The 14,563-nt window shown below is 50.6% G+C and overlaps 6 protein-coding genes across 6 annotated transcripts; 4 read left to right on the top strand and 2 right to left on the bottom strand.

The window, feature by feature from the left end:
- Positions 1-479: 479 nt before the first annotated feature.
- Positions 480-739, top strand: M431DRAFT_3329 (hypothetical protein; the record flags this gene model as incomplete). Its single annotated transcript, XM_024914370.1, has 2 exons — positions 480-654; positions 723-739. The coding sequence occupies 2 exons, from the start codon at positions 480-482 to the stop codon at positions 737-739; spliced, it is 192 nt and encodes a 63-aa protein (XP_024778029.1).
- A 502-nt stretch (positions 740-1,241) lies between these two features.
- On the bottom strand, positions 1,242-2,902 carry M431DRAFT_505867 (hypothetical protein). The gene has a single exon (XM_024918705.1). The coding sequence runs from the start codon at positions 2,744-2,746 to the stop codon at positions 1,394-1,396; it is 1,353 nt and encodes a 450-aa protein (XP_024778028.1). The 5' UTR covers positions 2,747-2,902; the 3' UTR covers positions 1,242-1,393.
- Positions 2,903-6,812: 3,910 nt separating this feature from the next.
- M431DRAFT_362923 (hypothetical protein) lies at positions 6,813-7,780 on the top strand. Its single transcript, XM_024914579.1, has 2 exons — positions 6,813-7,439; positions 7,504-7,780. The coding sequence occupies exons 1-2, from the start codon at positions 7,030-7,032 to the stop codon at positions 7,631-7,633; spliced, it is 540 nt and encodes a 179-aa protein (XP_024778027.1). The 5' UTR covers positions 6,813-7,029; the 3' UTR covers positions 7,634-7,780.
- Positions 7,781-7,927: 147 nt separating this feature from the next.
- On the top strand, positions 7,928-9,405 carry M431DRAFT_3327 (hypothetical protein; the record flags this gene model as incomplete). The annotated part of the gene is made up of 2 exons (XM_024914368.1): positions 7,928-9,286; positions 9,346-9,405. The coding sequence occupies 2 exons, from the start codon at positions 7,928-7,930 to the stop codon at positions 9,403-9,405; spliced, it is 1,419 nt and encodes a 472-aa protein (XP_024778026.1).
- Positions 9,406-10,426: 1,021 nt separating this feature from the next.
- On the top strand, positions 10,427-12,006 carry M431DRAFT_110725 (hypothetical protein). The gene has a single exon (XM_024911762.1). It carries the CDS (start codon positions 10,556-10,558, stop codon positions 11,864-11,866), a length of 1,311 nt encoding a protein of 436 aa, XP_024778025.1. The 5' UTR covers positions 10,427-10,555; the 3' UTR covers positions 11,867-12,006.
- M431DRAFT_492566 (hypothetical protein) lies at positions 11,912-13,957 on the bottom strand (the record flags this gene model as incomplete). The annotated part of the gene is made up of 2 exons (XM_024917015.1): positions 11,912-13,303; positions 13,391-13,957. The coding sequence occupies 2 exons, from the start codon at positions 13,955-13,957 to the stop codon at positions 11,912-11,914; spliced, it is 1,959 nt and encodes a 652-aa protein (XP_024778024.1).
- Between the last annotated feature and the right edge of the window lie 606 nt (positions 13,958-14,563).

Genomic DNA, 14,563 nt, shown 5'->3' with positions numbered 1-14,563 from the left:
CCCCTCAGTTTCGTTCTGGACATTCCTTTTGAGCGATCATTCGCCTCTACCTTCACATTTGGTTGACTATTTAATGACGGTCCAACCACTATTTTTATTTCATAGTTTTGCATAGTGTTTGTGCTTTCGCCTTCATTTATGAATAATCTTTGCGCCTCGAAATGCACATGTCTTACTATTTCTACTGAGTGAAGTAAACTGTAATTCTTGAATCTGCTTGCGATTGGTATGTGACCAAGGTGGGTTTAGCTCAGACGTTATCAGTGCGCGCCTTATCGATAGTGGAAAATCTCCAAGGCCAATTTTTCCCAAGTCTCCACTTCACCAATTTTTTTCCAAAGCTACCAAAACGCATCACCAAAAACTTCATCCAATTCAAATCCCACAAGTCGAAACGAACCCAATTGGCACACACACCAGAGGCCATATTCCAAATACAAATCTCCCCCCTTGAACCGACTCTCGCCCACCCGCCCATCATGCATCTCATGTACACCCTCGACGCCAGCGGCAACCGCCTCTACACCCTCAAGAAGGTCGCCCACGGCCAGGTCACCAAGTCTGCGCACCCGGCGCGCTTCTCTCCCGACGACAAGTGGTCTCGCCAGCGCGTGACGCTGAAGCGCCGCTTTAACCTGCTTTTGACGCAGCAGAGTGAGTAGCCAGCTCGTTTCGTTTGTGTTATGGAGGGATTCATGTGTCTGACTGTGTTTTGTTTCTAGAGGAGGAGGCTATGTAAAGTCGCATCATTGAGATGCCCCTCGAACCATTAGCGAAAAGAAGAAATCCTTAGCGGCGCTAATTGGGAGCAACCTCGGGCATGCTTAAGAGGGGGTAATTGAACCGTCACTTTCTTCTGTTGGAGATATGAGATGAAGAGGATGCTATACTCTCGGTTGGAGAGCCACCTAGCCGGCCATTCGTCCCAATTCGGGTAACCGGGTGGCTTTACTTTCCTCGCATAGTATCGATGGCGAAATACGCATGAGCGAACAGGATTGCTTGTTTGGCGGAGACAATGGAGACTACTGAAGGGGGAGTGCGTGTCTGACTTGGTGGATGATGGATGGATGGATGGATGACAAGTTCACTATTTTCTGGATTGGAATCTTTCTCAATGATTGGGGAATGGATTTGGCGTTTCTTAGGCGATTACATGTACTTGGGCTCATTTGCGCATACGCAAATTAAAAGAAATGAAAAATGAAAAACACATACAAACACTTCTTCGGGGTTGATAGACATTTGGTGCTCTCTGCCATGATCTTTTTTCTGCCATTTTTGTTTATATGTGTGTGTGCTATAAAGTCATACAATCATGATGGATATTCACTTCTATATCTGCCTTTTCATCTTCTTTTTAATAACAACCGTAACCAGCCTCTCTCTCCATCTACCGCTTCCGCCTAGAGTTCACGGCTCGTCCTGCACCAACCTTGATCTTGCCGCCCGCACCCGACCTGTTACCCGTCAAAAGACCAGGCAAGAAATCCTCGTCCATCAAATCCTTCTTCCTCTGCCTCCGCTGATCATCCAGCGCCTTGACGTGCTCCTTCTGGTCCTCAGCCAGGATCAAATCCCTGCCCCAGCCATTCTTGCCACCAACATTCTTGGGCAGCCTTCCGTTGGCACTGCCGTGGACTGGCTTGGGCACGCTAAACACGTTTCCGCGGTTATTCCACTGAAAGTTCTGCTTGAGGTGAATCTTGAAGTTGCCGTGCTGGTCCGTCGAGCAGCTTGTCCTCGTGAGGGTGGGTTGGCCGCACTTGGGGCAAAACTGCTTGTTCATGTCCTTTGTGATGTTGAAGCAGCCGTGGCAGCGCAGAACCCACGTCTTGAGGTATGTGATGCGGGAGAAGGAGGGCGTGACGAGGTTGAGGTTGACGCGCAGTGCGACGTTTTGCATGGCATAATCGGAGGTCAGGATGGCAGCCTGTAGAATCTTGGGAGGAGCTTTGTCGTTGGTGCCGTTTGCGCCAGAGTCTATGGCTTGCTGCTTCTTGAGGTTGGAGGGGGTGATCCAGCCCTCATCGTCAGACTCTTCTGAGGCCTCTTCGGGCTGCTGTACAGCTGGGGTAGAATCCTGGGTTTCTTCAACAGATTCCGATACCTCAGGCGTTGCGGATTGCTCTTCATTCTTGTCAGAGGTCTCCAGACCCAGGTTCTGCAAGTCATCGTTGAGGCTGTTCTCGGCATGCTGCTCAGACTGGGCATCTGTTTGTTGTTCTGCGCTTTCTGAAGCCTGTTCGGTGTCTACGGCCTGTTGAACTTCTTCTTCTTGCGCTTGCTCCTCCTTCGCTTCCTCCGCTGGTTTATCTTGTTGCGGCCTGCCGTTCAATCTCTTCTGGTTCGGTGTGTTCCTCAGTCTCCAGTCACCTCCGTTTCTCTCGCATTCCAATTCGTATCCCAGCGCAAGCACCTCCATATCCGGTCTGCTGAGCACTCCATAATCACCAGTCTTTTTCGCAAAGTCGGCAATGAACTTTAAGCTCTCAGGCCTGGGCGACCGAAGTTCGACGAATGGGAGAAGCGTCGTTTCGACTCTTGATCTGGTCGCAACGTCGCGGATTTCGCTGATGATATTGGGGAGAGTGTAGAGCTTTTCAGCCTTGGCGATGAGAACACTGGCAGGAGGATCGTTCTTAATCAGCGGACCAGTATCAAGAACGAGGCTGTGAATCGGTTTCGCCGTTGCGACAGTCGGAGTCGCGGATGGCTCAGTGGGTTGAGCCAACGGGGCGGCCATGGCGGCGTCTGTAAAGCGATCTGAGCGAGATTATACGTCTATCGGATCTGGCTCTCAATGTTGCACAAGCACAGAAGTCGTGATGACAGAAAATACAGTCAACGGAGAGCAAAGACGATTTTGATATTGATTGTCCGTTCTTTGTGGTGTTTGGAGGGGCAATATTGCTGCACAAAATTTGGGCTGCCGATAAGATAAGGGATTTTTTGCGACGTTGATTGCAAAGTTGGAGCACGTGTGGCGAGAAAAATCATGACATAAGCTGCAAGGCCGCATCATGAAGCACTGATGAAGAGGCATTCAATCACAGAGTACATGAACACCAAAATAAATGCAGCATTGTCAAGAAAATAGCGAGTATCGATACCACATAAACAATGAGACTTTGTGTTTATTTCCAAGTATTTGATAATCATTCTTCATTATTTGACCAATCTAGTATTCTCTTTGGTGAGGAAGTATATTTGGTCTCGATGGCCTGCATCTCAAACTACCTTAGCTACCCTATAACCTAAGAATCAAATTGCATTTTGCAACTCAAAAAGCACAAAGAGCAGTGTCTGAATTCATCCAAAGATAAGGTACTCTGACTCGCATACCACGAAACAATTCCGACGGCCTTGTTACCCCATGATTAGTGCTTTCATATCATTTGCGGGGATTTCGCACTTGCATGGGTGATAGGGCGTGTTATACACGCCTCCAAATTTCGCTGCCACCCTCCAACTTCATGGCCAGACAGACTTGCTTGAGCCAACGCAAGCAATTATACACTTGCAAAACAAGGACAGCATGGTTGATCATTCTAAAAAACCGGCAAGGTTACCCTGTCATCATGTCGTGTGATGATCATCTGACGAATCTCCGTTTCTCGATATCTGTGAGTACATGTACGTGTATCGAACCATCGGTTATCTCCAATCCATGCAACTGGTCAAGCATTGATGCTTGCTTGCATTCGACTCGGAATATGATACTCGTTTTTGGAAATAGATCATGCTAGACACTGCCCAGTGCGTCTATCAACTTCGTATTCAAGCCTAGCTCAGGCATCAATGCGACATTATCATGTTGGTTCAAGCAGGCAGCGCCAGCTCGGACCATCAACAACTGTATGCTAAACGTCCGCTTTCCTTCTGCCCTTTCTTGTTCCTTATCTCTCATTTTCGTACACAATGAACTTTTGAAATCGTCTTCTCAGGGATTTATTGGCGGCAGTATGTATCTCAAGGTTGCTTGTGGTTCTACTGTACGCATCATCAACGTCTACGATCTTGTCTAAGTGTAGACAATGTGCAACGCCGGATCTATTGAGCAAACCCCTGGTTCAGCAAGGCTTGACACGGTTCGTCGTATGCGGGGGAGAATTGGATATTCTGTGTAAGAATATTCAGCTACAGTATGATTTGTTTGCTACATGAAATAGTCCAATGCTTGAAAGAGAATAGATCTCTTTGGTTGAGGAAATATATCCACAAGCCCTTGACAGGGATTGGTGTGATGGACGTTGGCACTGAAGCGGAAGGATATACGCTCCGTCTTTTGAAGCAACTAATTTCAAGCCTCGTGGAGAACACTTGTAACGAGGTAGAATCTCCATACAGTAGGCGGCCAAAGAAGCGAATATCAAGGCGTCGATTACAGGCAGTGGGTATAGCATCTCAAGGGTCTTTCCGGGGCTCCAGACCGGGGTTCTAGACGGGGTTTTTTAGGACCCCGGGGATTCTGTTGAATAACAGATTATCATCTTGAATGTCCGCAACGCGCGCTACCCCCGGTCTAGTCAGAGGAGAACGTTACGATTCGCCCAATGGAGATGATTACGGGGAAAGGGTCATCGATGTGGAGAGGCGGAATTTCTTCCATGGCAGATCATGGAAGAGCAGGGCAAGGCAAGGCAGCGGCTCGACAAGGCCTTTGCGCAGGTACGAGTATGATTTTCGTTACCGCTCCCGTATGTAACATTGGCTAATGGATGACATCCGGAAAAGACGCAGTCTGCAGGCATCCGGACGTCTATTGCATGTAAAGGTGGCATCTCAGGGAATAAACCCTGAGCGACTCGTAGACACCGCACGGCTGCTTGCGGACAAGGGGCAGGATATGTCACGGCACTTGGCTTTGATGCTACCTAGCCGGGGACCACCGGGCCAGTGCTCAAAATGGTAAGATACTGAGATGGGACGGCGGCATACGTGTATGGGGATTCAAGCGAGGAGCTAGGTATTCAGTAATACGAAGTGTGTACTGCACTGATGGAGGACATGGAGGCATGAAGAGGGCGGAATTAGACAGGCCAGCTTGAACCCCGTTGATGCCCGTGTTTTCCGCGGCCAGCCGTGAGGCACACACACACAATAAGGCTCGGATTACATCCATTGGAACTAAAGCAGAGCTGATGGTTGGAGTGGGTGCATGTCAGCTGTTTTTAGGAGCACAGGCTATAATGCGTGACGGGCAATGAGTGGTAAGATAGAAGAGGTGCGTGTGGAATCCCAAACAGCCAAAGAACAACGAAGAACGAAAAGATTACGGGCGAATTATACGGAGTTTGGCATAGCTCCGTTCTGGGTAGCTTTCGAGAAGGCGCATGGAAGTGATCGTCGGCAGTAGCGCCGCGGGGCTAGTCCGGATGTGGTTACTGGGCAGAGGGGCTACTGCAGGTGACTTCCGGTGACAAAACGATGGCGAAAAATAGCAGCGATCAATCCATTGATAATGTGGCTGAGATTGGTTCCAGCCGGGTTTGTACAGCGGCTCGGCCCCCGTAAGGTTCGCTAAGAGGCCCATGGAGGCCCTACAGGGGCGGGCATGAAAGAGGCTTAGGGGGGATTGTTAGGCCTGGACCTGCTGAAAGAGGCAGCACCACTTATTCGTAGCGGACAAGGACAAGGAGTTCAGTTTGCATCAGGTGTTGCAACTGTTAGGCCGACTTGAGGACATTAGATTGGATTGAACCATGTCTGCCCGGTAAATGGTACCCGAATTGTGCTGGTCAGTAGCAGGCTGCCTGTGTGTATGGCTGCCTGTGTGTATGTACCTGTCCCGGAGAATTTGTGCTCCGTCGTTACCGTAAAAGGCCGATCTGTACCTCGGGCTGGGCTAAGAACCTGGAATGTACGTGGTCAGCCAGACATCATCAGGCCGATGACTGGCACACTGGGCGATGTGAGGCTTGCGCAGGCACGTACTTGGCGCGGCCGGCAATGAATGCCGCAGAGGTGGTGTGCAGAACTTTTGCCCGTCAAGCCATTGGATCTCATCTTGGTGCCCTCGCCCTCCTAGGCGGCTGGGCTGCTGCTAATCTCGGCAGTGTCAGTGGTTGACGCTTTTTCAGTTCCTTGCCCGTCCGTCCTCTTTTCGCCGCTGACAGCGACATCCGTCTGATCTTTTTGCCTTTACCAATACCAATGACTACAATTACTCGCCCGTGACGGAACAAGAGTCATTCACAGCCCAGCTTTGGCCACGTATCAACCCGTGCTGCTATCTCTCTGTGCCTTTTTCTGTGCCTGTACTCGTATGTACCCCCAACTTGTGCTCGTACCTGTCCCTGAACAGGGCATACCTGTGAGAAAGAGAAGCTCCGTTGGCCACAGCGTCCGCCCGACGAGGCATTATTCGAGCGAAAAGACGAAAAAACCTGGCCATCCGAGCCATCTCCGCTGGAGTCTTGACACATCAAAACTGGCACTGAGTCGCAATAGGATCCATCGTGTATGCGGCGGTGGGCTGCTTCAGCGAGTGTCGAGTGGACAGCGCCTGGCCTTCAGTGGGCTCGGTGGAGTTGTTAGTGGGTTGCCTCAGTGGGCTCGGTGGACCGCTGTAGGGCTCCGCTTAACGCAATGACGTTTTGGGTTCGGGGCTAGAAGAAACCAAGAACCTGAAAAAAAATCTTGAGCCGCTCGGGGGGCTCCACTTGGCGGAAACTCGCCTCTCCTCTCAAACGACAACCCACCATGAACGAGAATCCATGCCTGGACGGTTTACGGAAAAGACGGCAGCCCGAGATACATCGTGCAGTACAGACGCAATGCTGATTCAACCGCCATGATGTGCCTCGACAAACCGGCCACGATTTGTTTTTACGTACAAGAATGCGGAGAAGCGGTTGCTGACGCCAGATGCTGGCGATGGTCTTTTGCGGGGGAGGTCTGGGGTAGAACCCTCAGCTAAAGGGATCAGTTGGAGAGAGGGCGTGACGTGAGAGAGAGGGAACAAGTGGAGGAGATGCTGCAGACAGACAATGGGAACATGAAGCTGAACTGGAGGAGCAACTCGAAATGCTCCCCTGCGTCGTCTATCGTGCTGGCCAAAGTGGAGGACCAGCCCCGAGTCTAGATGCACGAGGCTGCTTCGACCAAACCAAATCACGCCGCACCAGTCATTATCATTGGATTACCGCGCTGTTTCTTCCCTTATCTACTCATAATGGAGCACCGAACCAGCCCCGAACCCGGAGCTTTCATCCAGCTCGCCGTGGAAAGATCCGGTGGCCGGAGGCGTTCGCACACTTCGAACCTTGGGGACAGCCAGAACCTAGCCATTACGCCCACTCCATCCGTGGCGCTTCTGGCCCCGACGACGCGGCCACCCCGGCCCTCTCCTCTGGTCTCTGCAACCTTATTAGCTTGCTTCGACGAGTAGGAGTAGAGTCCTCGTACTCGTACGGTAGTACTGGGCTATACAGTAGGTACCTACTCGTGCTTGCTTCTGCCCATGCTCCATCTTCGGCCCTTTACCTGACCTGGTAACAGATGGCAAACCCAGAATCCGACGCTTACTTTCAAGACTTACTTTACCTTATCTATCTGCTCCGTAATTTGTCGAGGCGAGGCGCTTGGGGATCGTCCTGGATCTGCACGAACCACTTGCTTGGGGTATTAAACTGCCTCTTCCTCCACCTCCGCACTTTTCATCTCGTTTCCTCTTTCCTCTCATCCATCCACTTTGGCGGTTTAAATAAGACTTGGCTATCGGCCTTGGGTACCAATCAACTCGATCCCATTTTCCGTCTCTCCTTCCACATCCGGGTTATACCTAGGCATACTCCCGTCTCTTTGGGTCTTTACCCACGAACTTCTCTTATACACACAGGGCCTCGTCCCGTCCAGCCCTCCTCTCAATACTTGACTCTCCTTACCTTTTTATCGATATATTATCTACACACAAGTATCCGACATGTCTGATACGTCCATCACTTCGCCGTCAGGCTCTGAAAAGGGCCGCTACGACAGCAAGAAGATCGTCAACCCTAACCTCTCCGACGAAGCGACCGGTGAGACGGGCGAGGAATTCCGCGAGGATGCCGAAAGAGCCATCGCAGCGGCGGGCGAGCACAAGTTCAACCGTCTAGGATGGAAGCGTCTTACCGTTGTCCTCATCGTTGAGGCTATTGCTCTTGGTAGTTTGTCTCTGCCCAGCGCCTTTGCCACTCTCGGCATGGTTGCTGGTACCATCTGCTCTGTCGGTCTTGGTCTTCTTGCCATCTACACAAGTGACCTTGTCGGCATGGTCAAGATCAAGTTCCCCGAGGTTGCCCACTATGCCGATGCCGCTAGATTGGTCGCTGGCAGATTTGGATACGAGCTGGTTGGAGCCATGTTTGCCCTTCAGCTGGTTCTGCTCATCGGATCTCACTGCTTGACTGGTGCCATTGCCTTGCTCAACATCTCCGACAACGCCATCTGCTCTCTAGGCTTTGCGGCGATCTCTGCCATCATCCTCTGGCTCTTGGCGCTTCCTCCCAGTTTCACCGAGATGGCCATCCTGGGTTACATTGATTTCGCCTCAATCATCATTGCCATCGGTATCACCATGATTGCTACCGGTATCAAGGCTAGTCACGATGGTGGACTGTCGGCAGTGCCCTGGTCTGCCTGGCCCAAGGAGGATTTGACCTTTGTCGATGCCTTCATTGCCATTACCAACATTGTCTTTGCCTACAGCTTTTCCATCTGCCAGTTCTCCTTCATGGACGAGATGCACACCCCCAAGGACTACAAGAAGTCTATCTGGGCTCTTGGACTCATCGAGATTGCTATTTACACCATCACCGGTGCAGTCATCTATGCCTTTGTCGGACCGGACGTCAAGTCCCCCGCTCTGCTCTCTGCTGGCCCTCTGATCTCCAAGGTTGCTTTCGGTATTGGTTTGCCCGTCATCTTCATCTCGGGATCCATCAACGGCACTGTCGTCGGACGCTTCATCTTCTCACGCGCCTTCAAGAACTCCATCATCCGATACATCAACACTCCTAGGGCGTACATCATCTGGGCTAGCATGCTCGCCGTCCTCACCATTATCGCTTGGGTCATTGCCGAGGCCATTCCCTTCTTCTCCGACCTTCTCGCCATCTCGTCCTCTCTCTTCATCTCGGGCTTCACCTACTACTTCCCCGCCATCTTCTGGTTCGTGCTCCTCAAAGAGGGCAGCATGTTTGAGCGGAAAAACCTTGTCCACTTGATCTTGAGCAGTCTTTCCATGATTGTTGGTCTTGTTGTGCTGGTGGCGGGTACATATGCCAGTGCTGTTGACATTGTAAGTTTTATTCTTCTTCACCACACTCTCCTAAACACGATGCTAATATGCGTTTACAGAAAAACCAATACCGCGATGGAACCGTTAGATCCCCCTTCACTTGCGCGCCTTTGGCATAAATTGCCCGAGCACAGGTTACGAAGCTGTACAACAATTTTATGAAGATATGAATTTTGTTACGCGTTTTTTTATATTTATACCATTAGGGTTAGGCTAGTAGCGATAGCAATAGTTGAAAGAAACGTTTCTACCAACTCAACTCGAGTCTTTGCCTCTGGTGATGAATCATATAGACACACCATCCCCGACGATACCGCCATCTCCCCAGAGGATTCGTGTCCATCGAGATTAACTTCCCGTCGCGATAAACTTTGCGGAGTAGATGCACCCCGTACTCGTACCCCGTATCATCGTGTAATAAAAGTCCCGCAGAGATCTGCCGATGATACCCGGTGACCTTGGTGGAGTTGAGCGGACCCCGATGACATCTACGAGTGCATAGTAGCGGTTCACTTAATCTCGGTCATTACGAGAAAATGCGGAGGGACGATTAGCAAGTGAGCGTTTTGTCTTTTCTGTAGAACGATATTTTGGTGGCTGACTTGGTGTTGCGTTGTCGAAGAATTGACTCTGAGGGTAAAAGGCCCGAGGCGTACAGTAGCGCTACGTTTCATGATACCTAGCTTGTGTGGCTTGCAGATATGAAGACTCGCAGGGCTGAAATGGGGGGCTCAGATCTGGGCTCAGAAAACAGCCCAGATCTTTAGCACGCTTGGCTATGAGCCAAAAGAGAGTTTTTTGTTAGATCTATGGCGTTTGCTAAAAGAGGCAAGTAAAGTAGGGCGGAACCCGTGACTGGGGACTTCGGCGTATTTCAAGATAAGAAGAAGACTTGTGATGAGATTGAATCCATCTGCTCCGTGGAAGATGCAGCGTGGACAACTCTATCGGTATACAGGCGTGAAGAGGCTATTACTATGTGTTGCTGGTCAACGGCGTCGCTATGTACCTAGAGAAAACACTGCCCCGCTTCCCCTCGCTTTTCTCGGCAATTACAAGTAAAAAGGCGACATGTTCCATTCGCCGACTTGTAGCTTCAAGTTACGTGATCAGCTCAGTGCTGCTATTGCTACTATATCACGAACTTCAAATACCCGAAAAGTCTCAGAGCATTACATATTAAATATATACATTTAATTGGTCCAGTAGAATCTGGATCTTTGTTCTTCAACGTCTGCAATCTTTTGCCTGCTGCGGGAATTCTCACATATGACGATGTTTTGGCAAACATTCACCCGGCGCAAAACACTTCATGAACTCTCAAGAAACTCATACACCTACTCTCATATAAGGCCAACATTTGCCAACGTCATACCCCCCCGGATCCCCTCTAAATGGAGAACCGTAACCACTGCGCGGAGTAAAGCTCTGCCGTTGGACGGCATCACCGTCGTCTCCCTAGAGCAAGCCATCGCAGCCCCCTTTTGCACTCGGCAGTTGGCCGACTTGGGCGCCAGAGTCATCAAAGTTGAGCGTCCCGACGTGGGCGACTTTGCTAGGGGGTACGACTCGCGCGTGAACGGCGTATCGTCGCATTTTGTATGGACCAACCGTTCCAAGGAAAGCCTTGCGCTGGACCTGAAGACCCCGCGTGACTTGAGCATCTTGAAAAAGATTCTTCTTCGTGCGGACATCATGGTGCAGAATCTGGCGCCGGGTGCGGCGGAGAGGCTTGGGCTCTCGCATGAAGAGCTCCGTAAAACGAATTCGGGCATTATTGTATGCGACATTTCGGGCTATGGATCGCATGGGCCTTACCGTGATAAGAAGGCATATGACTTGCTCGTGCAAAGCGAATCGGGCATGCTTGATGTAACAGGCGGCGAGATGGAGCCGGCCAAGACGGGCATATCTATAGCAGATATTGCGGCCGGAATGTACGCCTATTCAAACATACTGGCGGCCCTTTTGGAGCGTGAAAAGTCTGGGAGAGGCCGCCGTATTGACATCTCGATGCTAGAGAGTATGGTTGAGTGGATGGGTTTTCCTATGTATTACGCTTTTGATGGGCAGCCGGGGCCAGCTCGAGCGGGTGCATCTCATGCGACGATATATCCGTATGGACCTTTTGAGACGGGAGCTGACGGAGCATCTGTAATGATGGGCGTGCAGAACGAGAGAGAATGGGCTGTCTTGTGTCGAGATGTGCTGGGCAACGCATCATTGGCGACGGATGAGCGATTTGCGAATAATTCTCTGAGAAGCACTAATCGGACAGAGCTGAAGAAGATTATTTGCGCCTGCTTCTCCAGCCTCACTGCGGGTGAAGTTATTGAGAAGCTGGATAAAGCGGGAATCGCCAATGCAAACGTGAACGACATGCAAGGAGTGTGGAATCATCCCCAGCTGAGAGCGAGAGAGCGTTGGGTCGAGGTGAAGACGCCGGGCGGAATCGTTCCTGGGTTGCTGCCACCTGGAGCTGATGATGCTTCGCGGGCGAATATGGGAGAAGTTCCAAGTGTAGGACAGCATAATGAGTCCATACTGGCAGAATTTGGTATACAGGAAGCAGATGATTAAAATACAGGTACACTTAGGCCGGATGAAAGTATACATGTAAGTTGCTTATGAATGAGGCACTTCATGATTGTCCATATCAGAAAGCATGGAGAGAATTTGCGTCAATGATCTGTGTCCGGCGCGGAAGCAAATCGATCTCTCTTCGTCCCTGCCCCATATCTCTGTGCAGGTCTCGAGCGTTTCGAGGATTGTCTGCCTGGGCGGTATAGAAAATCCATCCGCAAGTGGTGCATCTACTGCATCTACTAGCAGCAGATGAATACCGGCGGTCAGAGCAGCCGCAAAGAAGTCGAGCTTATACATACGGCCTAATAGGTCACGGTTATCAGGATTTCCCATGTGCTCGCAGAAATCGCGGTGATGTACTAGGATTGCCAGGCTGCATTCGAGAGAAGCCCAGTACGAAACCGGATGTAATGTAGGAGCATTGGGGCGCAACGCGTGGCAGCGATGAAGGACCATCAAGATGCGGCGGAAGAAAATATCAAGGACGGCACGTAAGGGGCCTCGGCAGCCGGAATGTTCCAAAGTGGTGGCCATGAGTCTTCTCATGTCGGCGTTGTGTCTGAGTATCTCGTCGTACGAAGGCCTTTCGGTACTGGAATTGACTCTGGCTATAATTTTGCATATAATAGGAAATGAATCGCTGAGAGATAGCCACGGGCCGAGCTCCTCTATATGAGACAAGTGGGCGTCTTGCATCTCATCTCTTTGAAGGATGTCGTCGGAAGAAAGGAGACACGGCATGCCAGTAATCGCCGCTGTTTGTATGCAGAAATAGACTATTGTTATCCATAGAATTTGACTGGATTGCCAATCGGATTGAGTCATCGCATTGTCTTCAACAGGAGTAGCAAGTGGCGGCCTATGGAGGCCTATGCAAACGGCGAGCCGCACAATGATGCCGAGCAGCGTCCAACTGGCATCAAAGGACCAACATGATCCATTTGCCAGTTGCTTAGCAAGGACCATGAGGCACATGGTACGCATTACTGACATGCTTGGCCGAACCATGAACGGTGTCTTGGCCATGCAAGCCTCGGCTGCTAGACAAAGTTCGATTGTTGATGTCGCATCCCGTGTCTCGGCGAAGCAACCGAGTGCCAGAACCATGAGGAAGCTGGATAGCCAGGAGACGTCGATATCCGAAGGATCATTCCAGAAGCAGTTGATTTCTTCGATGAAGCGAGCAGGGTCGATGATGGGGTGCACAGGCTGGTATAGAGAAAAGTAGGCGTCGACAAAGGACATGTAGTTGTTACGGTAGGTGCAGATGAGACTGCGGACTTTATCGAGCGACGAGTATTTAATAGCACCTGGGCTATTGAAGGGAAAGTTGCTTGGAAGGAGAATGTCCGTCGCGCAGTCAACATGAACCAGGTGGATGTTTTCTGCATGATGAAATAGATGACCGATCTTGAGGGCAGAACTCTCGATCTGAATTTACCTATATTAGCAAACTGTCCCTTTATTGGATCCGCGTGCGGTGCTTGTGATGCAGGGGTATCTACGAATCTTACTTACGCGTAGTACAAGTGCTTTCCAATGGGTTGTGCCTCGGCGTCGCGCATGCCATGAAGTGTAAATGTCTCTGGGATCTTCTTTCGACTCTACGAAGCCAATGTCCGGTGCCGCATCGCTCGCTGATGCTGACGAGTCATTCTCGACTCGATGAGTGTATGTGCACTGCCGACCCCAGCCGGAACGACGGCATCGTGAACAAGGCAGTTGTTTGTCACATCCGACCTTGAGACGATGGCACCGTGTGCAGGAGAGATGCGCGCGCTGCCGTCTTCTCACTGTTTTTGAGCCTTGGTCTCTCTCGGTGGTGACAGTGTCAGATGAGGGCGCGGATCTGTCACTTGGAGATGGCGACTGATCGGAACTCGAACGCACAGAGCCGTTGCTGATGGCGGTGCTCTCTGCCGTAGGAGGATTCGATGCTGATTCTGTTTGTGCGGAACCGTCAAAGCGAAGTGAACAGTTGGTTCCGGCCCGGATACACCTCTCGCACGACGGTTTGGTCTTGTCGCAGCGGAGCTTCAGGAGGCGACACCGACAGCATGCCTTGATTTGCCTGATGTTGGGCATTTGGTCGTCACGGTCAAGTTCCAAGGCTGAATACAATGTGTGTGAGACCGACGAACAAGGTAGTGAATCTGGTGCCCCTGATCGTTGCGGTAACAGTTCAAGTAATTGCTGAGTTGTTGCTATTTAGACTGATTAGCTGTTCGTCCGCCATTCGCCACATGTTTGATGCAGGTTGGGTTCTATATGTACTTCGTAATGCTCTCAGGCTTTCTCCAAATAGCAGAGTTGCCCGGACTTAGTCCATTTCATGTTTCGTATGCCGTGCACTTAAGAGCGAAAGGATTCGTTAATAATACGGACGGCGCTTCATCAAGCTCGCATGATTCGCCGCCTCAAAGGCGTGTCCATGATGAGAAAATGCCGGACCAACTACGTATTTGAAGATGCAGTAAATGATGCTCCACGGTCTCTTGCAATCATCTTGGCCGTTCGTGGAAAGTGTGGAGTCTCACCTTGTTCGGCCGAGCTTACAACCCGCTAAAGACCGAGTGGCTGTTCAGTTCCCAGCCCGACTCTCTCATTAGCCATGACTAATAAAGTATTACAACTGATAAAATTACGCTGCGTTTATCATTATATGTTTACTATTTTACTTGAGGCTACTTC

The sequence above is a fragment of the Trichoderma harzianum genome, assembly GCF_003025095.1.
Source record: "Trichoderma harzianum CBS 226.95 unplaced genomic scaffold M431scaffold_3, whole genome shotgun sequence".
Taxonomy (NCBI): domain Eukaryota; kingdom Fungi; phylum Ascomycota; class Sordariomycetes; order Hypocreales; family Hypocreaceae; genus Trichoderma; species Trichoderma harzianum.
This window is presented reverse-complemented; position numbering and strand designations above follow the sequence as displayed.